The 16,153-nt window shown below is 30.8% G+C and overlaps 1 protein-coding gene across 1 annotated transcript in view; it reads left to right on the top strand.

Moving 5' to 3' along the window:
• The first annotated feature begins 54 nt into the window (after positions 1 to 54).
• Positions 55 to 16,153, top strand: part of LOC111087639 — a 118,991-nt gene continuing 102,892 nt past the window's right edge. The window contains exons 1-3 of the mRNA XM_022394967.1: positions 55 to 163; positions 8,231 to 8,340; positions 10,776 to 10,878. Coding sequence (XP_022250675.1) covers positions 55 to 163; positions 8,231 to 8,340; positions 10,776 to 10,878 — 322 coding nt within the window. The remainder of the gene's footprint in view (positions 164 to 8,230; positions 8,341 to 10,775; positions 10,879 to 16,153) is intronic.

Here is a 16,153-nt window from a genome sequence, read left to right as displayed (position 1 = left end):
CTATTATATATATATATATATATATACACATACATATACTAGCTGCCATGAAGAATGTCACCAAAGACGTTGGAAATGCCGAGACAGATTAGCGAAGAGTTCTTAGGGTTAGACACACCAACACAAATTTACCCGAGACAGACAAAGAAATACGTTGAACAAGGTATTAATATAAATAAAATACAACATAAAATTGGCAGGAGTTTTGTTTTAAAATCTAACAAGCCCCGAAGGGGTTTGAGAGACAACTAGGGGTGCTCAGAAACCGCGGAATTATGGTTTAAACTTTACTTGAATGATGTAGGTGGTTAAACTAGTGGCTTTGAAAATATATTAATTTACTCATTTTTCTTTTAAATCACAAAGTAATACCAGGATACTAATGTGTTGTAGTTCAAACAGTACTGAGGTTTATAACTTTCTTTCTTCTGTGGTCGGAAATGATACAATAACATTTCCATGTGTATCAAGGAAGACTGTGAAGATACTGACCCTTATCTTGAAATGCTTTATACTACATTTTTCTTTACATAGACTTTTGGTAGACCGGACTTGACCTAGTGGATAGCGTGCTCTGACTGCCAATTTGAGGATTCATGGTTTATTGACCGTTGTCGTAAAAACGCGCTCTGCGCTTTGAGGCTGCTTTTTTCTCTTCCTATTTCCTAATATATTAACAAGTATTTGCTTTTGTTTAGTTGGTTGTTGTTAAACCAAAGCTACACAATGGTTTATCTTTGCTGTGCCCACCACAAGTATCAACACCCGGTTTTTAGCGTTATAAACCTTCAGACTTGCCACTGAACCAATTAACAAGGAACTCAAAATTTTGAAGATCTGGAAAATTAAAGGTGTTATGGATAGTTGGACACCTTTAACTGGGCGTAATTGAAGAAATACATTATCATTTACAAAAAAAAAAAAAAAAGAAGAAGAAGAACGTATCTTCAGATGTAATTACACCAAATTCTTTTATTCACAGAATATGATCAAATATTCAAACTTATAGTAACTTATGTATGGATATACAGTCACAACATGTTATATCTGACGCTGATTTCTTCTTAAAATCTATACATGATGAATTTTATTTTGCTGTTAGACATTAAAAAATAACTGAAAATGGCACAAAGAATTGCCTGTGATTCGAAATAATTAATTTTCGCTTGTATAAATCCAAATTCAGTGTTATTATCAATATCATAATTCTACAATCGTCACAATTTATTCTTATGTTTATATAAGTTGAACATTTACCCTATCATTACAAATTGTTAAGTTTATATAAATTATAAACTTACCCGATCGTCACAATTTGTTAGATTTATATAAACTGTACACTTAACTGATTATCACAATTTGTTGTTAGGTTTATATAAATTGTACACTTAAATGATTATCACAATTTGTTGTTAGTTTTATATACATTGTACACTTACCCGGTCATAACAATTTGTTGTTAGATTTATATACATTGTACACTTACCCAGTCATCACAATTTGTTGTTAGTTTTGTATAAATTGTACACTTACCTGATCATCACAATTTGTTGTTAGTTTTATATAAATTATACACTTACCCGGTCATAACAATTTGTTGTTAGATTTATATAATTTGTACACTTACCTGATCATCACAATTTGTTGTTAGTTTTGTATAAATTGTACACTTACCTGATCATCACAATTTGTTGTTAGTTTTATATACATTGTACACTTACCCGGTCATAACAATTTGTTGATAGGTTTATATAATTTGTACACTTACACGATGATCACAATTTGTTATTAGATTTATATAAATTGTACACTTACCTGATTATCACAATTTGTTGTCAGGTTTACATAATACGTAAAAACTGACAGTTCTTGTGCAAAAATGTTAAATAAAATAATGAAACGAAAATCATAGTTTTTTACTTGCACAAACATTTATTTGTCAAGTTAAAAATTAAAGATATACAAGTTAAAAGAAACTTAAAATTCTACATGTTTCGGTGTAAATAATTACATCGTCTCCTTATCTAGATAACACCTTTGAAGTAAAGATCTTACTATAATAGTGTCTTGAGAATGCGGTAAAATAACTATAAAATTAACATCAATTTGAGTTTCCATTGATGACTGGTAGGGTTGTCTCTTACACCAGTAGTTAAAAAGCCTTATTAGAGGTTAATGAAGGAAATAATTAGTCGGAAAATACATCAAAATATTACCATGATTTATTTAGGTGTCATTCATTGTACTTTTAATTATTTTGATTTATTCAGTCTTCATGAAATGAGGTATTATTGAACTATTAAAAAAAGTTAATTTGTATTCCTTGCAATAATTGCATTGATTTGTGAATAATCTGAGTACTTGTTCAATCAATATCAAAATAAATGCTTATTTAGAGGAATAAAAAATACTCAATAGCAAAACGAGTTCGACATGGCTTAGTGGTTAGCATTCCTCACAGTGAATTTAAGGATCCATGGTTCAGGTCCCGTTGCAACAAAATCACTCCCTCCTGTTTGGAGCCATGACTGTGTTAAAAGAGTGGCAGTCAACTCCCAATACGCGATTAGAGTAGCCAAGAGTTGGAGCTAATTGCTGTTGATTAGCTACCTTTCTTTCACTCCATCAGTTCAGAAGTAAAGACAGCTAGCGCAGAGAACCCTTATGTTGCTTTACCTAACTATTCGAAGCAAACAAACAAAACTCCATGAAAAATTTACTCCTTTCATTTTTTCCATAAATTAATGTGGAATTTGAAAACATATTCCACCAACATGGGAGGTAGTGCTTCTTACATTATTTTCACCATAAACAACCAAACGCGTTCTTATTCCTTTCAGATATTATAAAATATTTTAGATTCACAGTGTTTCTTGTACAAACTTAATACACGGACAGCAAATTGTATTATATTCGATGCTTAATTTCTGTAGGATCTCTCCAGATCGGAGAACTAGAACTTGTTTTGAATGATTAGGTTTAAGTGTTTCAGGTGCATTGTGAATTGATATTTGACTGATGTAGTCAATTACGTTACTTCCATTCAGCCCCATCACAAATAATAGCTTCAATAATGTTTGATTTGATATTTTACAAAAGAAAAGGAAAGCAAACGCTAACCAGATATAAATACTGTTTATAGTTATTGTTATATATACATATGTGGTATAATAGAAGGGTATAGAATGTTATGGTAAAGTATAATATAATATAATGTAGTATGGTATGTTACAGCATAATGTAACATAAAATTATAGTATATATTATTATAACAGATGTAAGTAATCTATTCTACAGTACAGTACAATGCGTTACGCTATAGAACATCACAGTAAAGTACAACTTAGTACAGAATAATATAAAACGACAAGGTATACAGTACACTCTATCAGTGTAACCAAGTGCTGTATAATGAATCATAAGACTATTTAAATTGACTTCGTCAGAATCACAGGCGTACACTGGTAAGTTGTTTGAAAAATATCATTGCCTAGTCTTTTCCGTCCTTATTTTGCTCAAGCTCTCGTCACATCATTAATCCTCTCTAGTTACAGTTATGTTCTGACGTATTTCTTGTTCAGGGAACTTCATACTGAAAACCATACCTAATACCAAGCACTTTGATGGTTAATACAATAGATTTGAGATGTTTTTCTTTGAACATTAGGCCATTACTCTAAATTTTAATGTAATGTCACCCTTATCTTGTTCAAAATGAAAAATAAAGACAGAACAGATGAACAGGTTTGGTGGTCTTTTACAACAAGCTAAAACAGGTCTGATGATCTAGGTGTCACATACGTTGAATTTTTCCTTCTTTTTAATATTAAAGCAGTTTACGAAAATAACGATCAACTACAGTTCAAATTAGTTAAGACTAGGATAACAACCAAAATCATCGACTTGTTTTTTCACCTCCAAATGATGCACATTATTCCTAAACTAACTTGTCTTCGACTTTTATAAGTACATATAGTATTTAAACAACTGCTTATCTTCAAACTAGTGACCTTAATATGACCTGGTGATTAGGTAGGGCCTACTTGTGTTTTATAGGTACTAAAGAAATAACAAAACGACAAAGAAACATTGGGATGTGTAATGAAAAATTATACCTTTAACGTTTACTGTTTAAATTCTGGCTTTAAGTCAAATGAGTAATCAGACTATTTTTCTTGCCGAAATCCTATTAAATCACGAGACACCAGTTCTACTGCCCTCCCATGACTAGCTGGATGACACTTGACACTAGAAGACACGTGCGTTCATAAGCACTACGAGCAAGTTCGGAATAAAAGATTAAGGGTGTAATAAGATGTGGTTCTAGAAGAAGCGAAATCGAATTGCAAGGTATGCTGTTACTATAGTTATTCTTAGAACTTAGTTGGCTTCCATTTCAACAACCGAACCAATCAAATCATTTGATAAAGTAATATATTTTGTTCGATGGAAGGATCTCTTATTAAAATCGAAAACAATATAAAAAAATATGTGTTTCACTGGATGAAAAGTTGACACAACTTAATAAATATTCTTTATAACAGAAATATTTACGTAATATAATAAGTAATGTAGCAAGCAATACATCTATATGGGGTATCAATTATTCTTTGCAACTGAAATCACTATACAATGCAGTAATTGATTTTTATAATAGAAAACATACACATGACTTGAAAGTGACGTCAATAACTAATAATTTTACATATTGTATTTATGAAAAACAAAAACAATAATTACAGGAAAAGATAACAAAAACTTTAGCATTTAGTGTCGTTAAAATTCGTATTTTTTTAATACAAAACTACATAACCTAAACGTTTTTTTAATAGCAAAAAATATTTTACAAAATAAGTGAACTTTTACTTTTTACCGTAGAAACATAATATTGGTTGAAACTGATATTTGAAAAGTTGTGAAAGAGTGTTATTCTTGTCTTAGCTGCAGCTTCACTTTGTGACAGTTCCATGATAAAGGATATAGCTCCTCCACAAATACATAGCTTTTGCCGTAACTTTATCCGTTAAAAGTTTAATATATTCAGTAGTATCTTGTTTCAAAGTGCAGTGCCACCCTATGAAAGGGCAAGGGGGTTTACAGTAAGAATTGCTAAAACAAATCAGGACAGGGCCGGTGAGTAATTGATTAGTTTGCACGTGTTCATTTATAGGACCATTCCTTTCATCCCATTTTACTGGATCTTTAGTTAAATCCTCACCAATCATGTTTTCTTATCCTTCACCTATGTTTCATATTCTTGTTTGGTAAAAATAATATGATAGGCAGAAGTTCTTGAAAACGCGGAGTTTTATATTTAGATTGTTTTAAGAAATATCATAATATTTGTGTAAAATATATTCTACCATAAACTTTTCGATTCTGTATGTGTATCACAGAGGAAAATTCACACTAATGAAAATATCTAACTTTAAATTATTCTGGAGAAAAGAGTCATGTGTGACACGTCGTGAGTCTTGAAAGTAAGACTCACAATATTCTGTTTTTAGTTTTCAAAAATTACAGTAAAACCACAAAATATAAACTAATAATTGATTATCTATTGCAAAAATAAAAATAAAAAATCCATGTGCTCTTGTGAATTAAATAATTCCAAACTGAGTCGAAACTGCGATATTATTAGGTATATAAATACTTTCCCCAACTAAGCTACCGTGCCTCACATATTATAACACCCAGTATTTATGTTTTTAGCTTTTTAAAATAAGTAAATTAGAACATTGTACTGAAATGACATCGACTAGATTCTGAGCTTTAAAGACTGTTACTTTTTTGTACAACTTAACACTCTTGTGTATTTGTTTCTTTAAAAAGAAAAAGACTGATAAAGTCAGCGTTTGCTCAGTTGAATAGAGCAAAGTCAAGTTTGAATTTCACCATATTTCAGTTTCTCCTTCTTCAGAAAAATATGCCTCAAATTTAATTTAGTTTTTATTCTTAAGTTCCCTAACATATGCAAAATTTAAATGGCTGTGGTAGGCTAATATTGTAAACTCAAATATTTCATCTCGTTTATCTATTTGTATGGCTTGCTTCTTGTATCAAGTAAAATTTGTCTTAAAAAATGTCTAATTTATCTTTGTTTGTAGCTGTTTTTGTTTCATAGCTACGTTTACTTCAAAGTTTGCCTGTTCTTTTATATGTTATCAAAAAGTAATGGCTTAACCACGTGGTATAACAAGACTGTGATAAGAATACAACTACACAGTAATTCTGAACGGTACATATGCATGTATCTATGCTTCTGTGTTTACTCGATTTTTGAACGCCTCGCACAATATTTGATAAAAACTACTTGAAACTTTGCATGTAGGCTCTTGACCCACACAAAATATTAACAGATAAAAAAATTGGAAAGAGTAGTCAGCAGGATAAAAACAAATTGGGAATCAGAGTGACCTCTCAGGATTAATTGAATCAATTTGCTTGAAATTGGTATTGACCTGTAAGGAATTATTCAAAACAATTATCTAATTCAGAGTCAAAACATTTTGAAATGGAGTTCCCCACGTGAGGTTAAAGGGTTTTGGGGGGACTCTAAGGAGCGGATATACGCATTCACACACACACACACACACAAATACATGAACATGTAAAGTCTCGTTCATTATAAATATTTATAAACTTAGATTTTTAAAATTTTGGTAAAGGAAAATCAATGGTATTTTGGGGATTTTCAGGATTGACTACATAGAGTTACAATAAACTGGCATGGACGTGTAAGTTTTAAATTTTGTTGTTGTGTGTAGTTATTGTTTCCCGTGTATTTTCAATGGACATTTAACATTATCGATAATTATATATGTTATCAGAAGGTGATAGCCTAACCCCCTGGTTTAACATTACTGTGATACAAAAACTCTATTCATAATTTTATCAAGATAAACCATAATTTAGAAATTATCTAGATTTCAAACCTCAAGCAATTCATTGCAGTTTCAGAAATCTCTGAAAAAACAGTTTTTCTAAAAACTTTTGTGACCACGATTACGTTTTCAAGCTTACTCTCTGCTTTATTGAATAATAATATGAGCTGAGATTCATGGATATACCTCTACTTATATTACAAAGTTCGGATCAACATAGAAAGTGGTCCATAATATAACTATGACCAAAGGTAATAATGTTTAGAAATAAACTGAGTTTGTAACTGCTTTCATAAACTACAGCGAACATATTTCAAATCCAGGTTAAGTAGTTAGCACACAGGATCACCTACAAAAGTTGTAATATTTTCAAAACGAGACCCAAAACTCGAGCGCTTTCAAATAGTTGACTGCTCTTCTTCACATTTTAAGTTAGTCTGTGTATTATAAAGAAAAGGTAGAGCCCAATGTACATATTTTATTATCCTAAGGCATGCAAAACATTGGTTGTCAGGAAGAAAGTAGCATACAACGAATATACTTTAAGTTAGTCTATGTATTATCAAGAAAAGGTGGAGCCTAATGTGCATATTTTAATGTACTGAGGCATACAAAACGTTGGTTGTCAGGGAAAAAAGTGGAATACAACGAAAATACTTTAAGGTAGTCTATGTATTATAAAGAAAAGGTGGAGCCTAATGTACATATTTTAATGTACTGAGGCATGAAAAACGTAGGTTGTCAGAAAGAAAGTAGAATACAAATAATATATTTTAAGTTAGTCTATTTATTATAAGGAAAAGGTGGAATCTAATGTACATATTTTAGTCTACTGAAATGAAACAATGCCATTACTGTGTACAACCTGACTCAGGTTGTCAGGTTTTCCGGTATTAGCAATTAAGGCCTTGTGGTAAAAGGTTGGCAAATTAATAACTCTACTCTGCAATTTTTTAATAAAATATTTAATTAATCAAATCTTTGCCCGTAAACACATTGATCCATAAGTATGTATGTTTATATGAGAAAAATATACACTGTTATTATTCTTAAATGATTGAATGTATGATTAGCATTTAGCTCCAGTGAATAGAAAAATAGTTTGGGTTTTATTCCCGATATTTTAGTTTTGTTAAATACGAATTAAGGATTACTGCTGCTTCACATACTTAGGAATAAAAATCAAACATCACATATTTTACAGTCTTCAAAGCACCCTTTCTCTTATCTGGTAACTCAGATGTTAAATTCTTCAGAGCACCATTTCTCTTCTCTGGTAACTCAGATTTTACAGTATTCAGAGTACTCTTTCTCTTATCTAGTAACTCATATGTTACCATTTTCAGATCACCCTTTCCCTTATCCGGTGAATCAGATGTTACAGTCTTTAGAGCACCCTCTCTCTTATCTGGTAATTCAGATGTTACAGTCTTCAGAAAACTTATTGTCTTATCTGGTAATTCACATGTTACAGTCTTCAGAAAACTCTCTCTCTTATCTGGTAATTTAGATGTTACAGTCTGGTAACCCAGATTTTACAGTATTCAGAGTACCCTTTCTCTTCCCTGGTAACCCAGATTTTACAGTATTCAGAGTACCCTTTCTCTTATCTGGTAACTCATATGTTACAGTATTCAGAGCACCCTTTCTCTTACCTGGTAGCTCAGATGTTATAGTCTTCAGAGTACCCTTACTCTTCCCTGGTAACCCAGATTTTACAGTATTCAGAGTACCCTTTCTCTTATCTGGTAACTCATATGTTACAGTATTCAGAGCACCCTTTCTCTTATCTGGTAGCTCAGATGTTATAGTCTTCAGAACACCCTTTCTGTTATCTGGTAATTTAGATGTTACAGTTTTCAAAGCACCCTTTCTCTTATCTGGTAATTTAGATGTTACAGTTTTCAAAGCACCCTTTCTCTTATCTGGTAATTTAGATGTTACAGTTTTCAAAGCACCCTTTCTCTTATCTGGTAATTTAGATGTTACAGTATTCAGAACACCCTTTCTCTTATCTGGTAACTCAGATTTTACGGTTTTTAGAACACTCTTTCTCTTACTTACTAATTAAGGTATTACAGTCTTCAGAGTATTATTTCTTTTACCTAATTACTCATGTACGTCTTCTAAAACAACGCAAGAAAAACATACAATTATCAATGAATTATATACAAATTGTGTTTAGTGATGGTCAAGAGCCTACATTCAAAATTGCAATTCGTTTTATCAAATATCATGCGAATAGTTCAAAAATGGAGTAAACATAGATACATATATAGGCGTCTTTTTTATGAAAATGAATAACTGTTAGCAAAGTGCCCGAGATTTCTAAGCTTGTGATGCCAATAAGAATTTAAGGACCAATACAATCATTATGAAAACTTTTCACTCATTATGGAATTAAGAATATGAAGAATGTATAATGCGAAATACAAATATTTGTTAGCAAACTTTTTGTGTGCGTATAATTTCAAGAAAACTTTAAGACTTAATATTTAATTGTTAGCAAGTGTTATTCAGCTACTAACGCTTTCATACATCTGACGTGAATTGAAATAGTGTCAGTAACTTGTGGATATTAAAGCGTGGATATGTACATTGTCAAGAAAAAACTAAAGTCCATTCTATGCGTTTTGTTGTTAACTTCCTAGATTTTAATAGGTAAATTGTCAAGTGGGAAGTTATAGAACGAATTAAGCTGCTGAAACATACATATATGTGTATTGTTTAGGTTGAAATATGTTTGAGTGTAATCACTATTTTTAAGTTTGGATACTTATATTATCATGGGTAAAATAAGACTTTGAATAGTCTATTGAAATGTACATGTTTACGTTGCACTGGAAATTGTAACATTCAACTTAAAAGAAATATTACACTAGTCTGTAAATTGATCAGACTGTCTGTTGTTTCTTGTGTAATTCATATGTTATATCAACACATGTCACTCTGAAAATGTTCATTGTGAAACACATATAAATGTATTGTTGTTTGAAAACACTTATCCAAGATATTCGTTTAGCTCTATATACTTGTGACGTCACGAACAGGAACAGTGGCACATGTGTCTGTATGTTTTTTTAGTTGTTGTTTTTTCATCAGATGAACGCATATAATAACTGAACGTTCTATCAATAAATAATATCCTAATCACTTTTTGTTCTACATTCAATCTGTATTCGTTATGCGTGAAGACGTAAAGTTTTGGAGTACAAATGTTTTGTGTATTCACTAACTAAATCCATAGTTTGTTAGAGACTAGGTATGGGAAACTATCCCCTAAAAACATTTAATTTAGTTTTTCTAGAAAGGAACTTAGTTATGGAACAAATTCAGATCTAATATTCAGATTGATAAACAAAAAGTACTCGAAAAACTTCAAGTGTGTGGACACAGTATAAAGTTAATAGTTCAAATGTAATCCTATGATGGCTTAGTTTTCTCTAACCCCTTACTTTCATTTAGTGTGTTTATAATTTAAAACAGATGCAAAATTATATACCACAATGATTTAAAACAGAGTTCAAACAGAAGCAAATACTTTAATTCTAAAACAGATTTCAGAATTATGTACTTGTTTATGCATCAAGTAGTTTTTCATAACTGCATGAAAAATAAATAAATAAATAAAATGACAGATAAATAAAAACAAGCTATAATAATCTCCGTACTTTCTACTTAAGTGTTTTTTCTGAAAGAAACAGACTAATTTTATATTTTAAAAAGTAGTCTTATCATAGCCAATAAATAATAATAATTTCTAAGCAGAACCCCAAGCAGAAATTTACGGAACAACGAACGCCCGTTGACGGTTAAGCAAGCGAGTCGTAACGGACTGAACTTACACGTGATTCAAACATTTGAATTCGTAAACGTCTCAACGACGAATAGTGTGATTATCATTACGACTATTTCTTGTTTATCGTGCAGGTTGTTCTTGTCACATTAGTTTTTATTTTAAAACAAGAGACATTATTTCTCAAACGCATTGAAGGTAAGCAAAATTGCTAGAAGATTAACGTTTTTCTGTTCAATATATGATTATTTTTCTTTAGTTTAAGAGATAAGTTTCACGTTTGTGATGTCCTTGCATTGCTGCCTTTTCGATTTGAGTAAAGACCATTATTGTATACTATAACTAATATTAATGAAATTCTGCTACAGCACTATTCCTTATCTTTTTCAATATCATATCGTTACAATACTTTGCCTTCTTGTTCTTCATTACTATGTATTTACCTTTATTTTAGTGTGAAATCACTATAATATTAATCTCTAATACTTTATTCACTTCTGAATAAAGTAATAATTGTATAATAATTATACAATACTTTTTCCTGTGTTTTTAAGTTACATTTACTAAAACATATCACTGCAATATTTTTCCGTGTCTTCTGTGTTATTTCACTACAGTACAATTTATTCTCTACCTCCATTGTGGTACCACTAAAATATTATCTATTGTATATATATATATCACTATAATATTGCTTTCTATTTTCAGAGTGTATTATTTTAGTATTACTTTACCGTTTGCAGTGTGATATCATTACAATATTACTTCCTCCTTTGCGGTATTATACAGTAATGTTGTATATGTTACAGTGTGATATAACAGCAATATCATTCTTTATCTCCTTCAGTATGTATTACTATATTTTTTTCCTCCTTTGGTGAATATCATTACGATACTGTTCTCTAACGTCTAAATTTTTCTGTCTTATATCAGAAAATACGGGTCATCAAACTCTTCAACTTTCAAGTTGAGCATACTAAACTATAGATCTACCAACGTACATTTTTCGTATTATTATGATAACCTTTTCTTATTACGTATAACTTTCATGTGGTATTTGTAATAACACTGTTCACTACGGTATAAAAGGTTCTTATTATTATACCCTTTGTTTTATTATATATAACCCTCACATGTTAATATTATTGACAAACAGTCTTACAAGTTACAGTAAGCAATCCTCATATCCTTACAATCTCGCTTCATTATGCTATAACTATCATGTTCTAATAAATTAACATAATACTATACGTTATGTAATTCTCGAATTATTACAATTTCGCTTTATTATGGTATTACCTTAAAAGTCATAATAATAGTACACAAAGAAAATATTCGTATAACCTTGCTTTATTACGTTGGTATAACCTTCAGCCTTCATGTTCCAATGACAGTAAAAGCTTAATATTACTACACTATTATAATATATCCTCGTATTCTGGATTTTTTTATGTTAATACATAAACCTCATAGACTTAGTTGCGTTAATTAATGTATAGTATTAAGGAACATTAAACTTTTGTTGGAAGTTTGACGGGTAGTATATACAGAATATATAATATGATAGTCAGATCAATCACACAAAAACTTCTGCAGTTCTGGTACTTTGTTATCTTTTCGTATAATTATTCTGTAAGCCACTTATAAACTTACTTTGGTGCAATGTAGATTTTGAGATTTGTTGTTGGATTATCGACAAATGTTCCTTTCTTAAGATTTAGGCACTGTAATTTCGTCACTGATAATTTAAAAATATTTTGAAAATTTATTGTTTACCTGTCAAAATCAAAATATATCACCATTTGTACTTGTTTGTTGTTTTTTCTTCAATAAGCTTGGACTTTGGTTCAAATGTTCAATACCAAAAGTTTTGTAGCCATAAATCCTCTAACTACTGAGTTAGTTGCCGACGATTTCCCCTTCAACAAGTGTAATCATTTCTCTAACAGAAAAAAAAATAAAAAATCACTTGGGACCCAATTGTGCATGAGAGGATCAATTTGGTAGTTTAATCTTACTCATGTTGGGAATTCCCCTGTAGAGATTGAAATAGCCTCACGACTAGAAAATAAATTCTAGTTAGTAATAAGTGGTCTATTTGTATTTGTACGAGGTTATTTATTTCCTTCACGTATCTTTGATTATCATTTTTATTATGATATCAATACATCTTTTTTTCTGTTTAAAGAATTAACAAGATAAAATAAGCTGGTTGATTTGTTTTCTCAAAATTGGAAGCTTTCTAGCATGTTAACTCAAAAAAATTGCTACGTAATCCATCCTCTTTATGTAACATAACCAAAGGCAATTAACCATTAAATTCGATCTATTGTTTAAAAAAAGGCTTACTGTTACATCAGAATTCTCTAAAATCCTAAAAATTATCATATTGCTCTTTAAATATATGCATTGTTCTTCAACTATATATATATATATATATATGTGTGTGTGTGTGTGTTTGTTAATACAAGCATTGCAGTAAATTAGATTACTTTACAAGTCAAAATTTTATAATATTTGCAAGCTAGTTTTGCAGCTTGACTAAAGTCTATAGTGTAGGCAGGCTAGGTTATTATAATTCTTGTTTTTATGTTAATATTATTGATGCAATATGAGGCAAACAGCTCAGATTTAGCTCTATGATATTTTGACGATGAACACTTCTGATTAAAAAGTTAGCACACAGGATCATATACAAAAGTTGTAATGGTTTTCAAACGAGACCTAAAACTAGATGATAAACAGTTCAGACTAAGCACTATGATATTTAGATGATAAATAGTCAGACTAATCTTTATGTTATTTAAATGATAAACAGTGCAGATTAGGCTTCATGCTACTTAGTAAATAAACGATATTAAAATCAGGCTTTCTACAAATTTCGCTTGTTAGGGCAGACTACATAATACAGGCCTTAGAGTCTGTTTGCTAGTATCGTAGAATGTACAGAACAACGTTCCTACAAGTTTTTATCGTTTCCATTTGAACAGTTATAGGCAAGCCCCTCTTACGATATTTGAAAACCAATTTGTATCAACATTGTGTGTCCAGATATGATTTCTTACAGCATTTTTACATTAGTATTTTAATTAATCTATAGTATATGTGGAATTTCATTTAATCTGTACACACACACTCAGAAAATGAAAACATGCAGTAGAAGTTAGAATAATTATACAATTTTCATCGAAGTGTGTAGTAGATAAGCCTTGGTACGTAGCATGATAACTATATTGTTTTACATGTAACTTTTTAAAACATAAAAAAATTACAATTCATCTGTAGTCAACATTAAAACTTCAGCCCAAAATCCAGTAAAATGTTTAAGAGAGACCAACTCCGTCCATTAACATTTAAAATATATTACATATGTGTGTGGTATTTTTCCTCTTCTCGAACATACCCACTTTTTATGCCACGATAGGGCTGTAATTCGACTATTTTACAGTATGTACCATAATACTTACAGTGTTTATATATTACCATTAAAAACAGTGCATAATTCACATTAGATTTCGTATATTTTGTGTATCAATACTATAGTACACATTAGGATTCTTGAATGATTTTGAATGACAGTACAATTGTACTATAAATTAACTCTACTACAAGTTAGACATCTGACACAAGGAGATTTTTATATTAAATTCCAATGCGTAACAAAAGTAGTCTATAAGTTATTTCTCTCCCACCCGTCTCTGTTTAAGTGTAGAAGACCGAAATAGGCAGTCTATGACACAATATGAGACTTTCCACAGGTGTCGAACAGAAAGTTAAATGACATTAATTGGAAAGTGTGTCTTTCACATGCCAGATATTTTAAACGTTTTTACAGTATTTCTGCACTTGTATTGCACATAGATAGACATACGAGCAATAGCTTTCAAGAATACATGCCGCTATTGTAAGTTATTTATAATACAGGACAAATTTATGTTTAGTTAGAAACTTACTGAGCTGAATAATTAATTCAAAAATATAATAACAGCAACTTTTACAGTAAACAAGTTCTGATTTTAATTATTACAACGTTTCGACCCGTAGTATCGGGTCACCATCAGGTAAAAGTTACTTTACACTAAAAAAAGGAAGTTGACTTCAAATAGCTTTTTGAACGTAAATATTACCCGAGGTTGACCCGATAATTAAAATCAGAACTTGCTTATTGTAAAATTTGTTGTTATTATATTTTTGAATTAATAATACAGGACAAGATTTCGACAATTTTTAATTTAATAGTTTCATTTTGAGTTTACTTACTGCGCTTGAAAATGACCGCACTAATGATGGAAATGACGTACCTGTTTTAAAAATATTATTCCCTACTATAAAAGCTGTAACTTGTAATAAATAATGTTTAATTTGATAATGTAGATCGAAGATACTACAGTTCAAGCCTTTCGGAATGTTTATTTGCTCATGTAAGTAGACAATGGCATTGGTCTGACTTTAACAATATTTTCTGAAATAGTTACTAGATTACATATAATATGGGTTGGGCTTTCTATAGCTTCCTTGCTGTTATTGTCGATTGATATTAGCAAAAGTTGGGCTTTGAACAATGCATGATGCTGATATTGCAAACTCCTTATAATATAGACAAGGCTTTAAACAATGTTTACTGATACTGTAAATCTATTATAGCACAAGAAAGGCTTTCAACAATGTTTACCGGCTAACTTTTATATAGACGATAGTATGTTTTTGTTTGTAATTAAGCACAAAGCTACACAATGGGCTGTCTGTGCTCTGCCCACCACGGGTATCGAAACCCGGATTCTAGCGTTGTAAGTCCGCAGACATACCGCTGTGCCACTGGGGAGCACGATAGTATGGATAGTCTTTTAGTAAAAAGTTGTATTTTGATATCGTAATACATGTTTGGATGTCAATAACAGCTGTTTGCTAAGATCGTTATAGCACATACCTGGCTTTTTAACGGTTGTTGTGCGATGCCTTTGTAGATAGTTGGTAATACAGGCCAGAGTTTTTCTTACCAAACTCCAATGTTGTTATTATATATATAGATTATATTACAGATCAGGATTTTGACAGTTCCTGTATGTTGCTATTAAGAAATATTATATTAATGATCAAGCTTCCAACGTTGTTTGTAAGCAGGTAAAATAGGTCAGTGATTGTTAAAATGTTTGTTCTCGGACCGTATTATTCTTTACATTTTTCATTACGAACTACAGTGGGATCTAAACACTCTGCTGCCGTTTTTTGTCTGTGATTATGTACCCTTCACACGGATGACCACAGATTTAAAACCACTAATATAGATGGATGATGGTACCCGTTAAGTTGTCAACAATATACTAATATTGTAGATGATAATGATACCCGCCAAATTGTCAACAATATATTAGTATAATAGTTGAATGACAGTACTCGTCAAGCTGCGAACAATATGTTTGTAATGGTAGATGTATGAGTGTTCCCGTCAAGTTACCAACAATATGTTGGTATT

The sequence above is a fragment of the Limulus polyphemus genome, unplaced genomic scaffold (genome assembly GCF_000517525.1).
Source record: "Limulus polyphemus unplaced genomic scaffold, Limulus_polyphemus-2.1.2 Scaffold73, whole genome shotgun sequence".
NCBI classification, from domain to species: domain Eukaryota; kingdom Metazoa; phylum Arthropoda; class Merostomata; order Xiphosura; family Limulidae; genus Limulus; species Limulus polyphemus.
The sequence above is the reverse complement of the archived record's forward strand: the minus strand, read 5'-3'. Positions and strand labels throughout refer to the sequence as shown.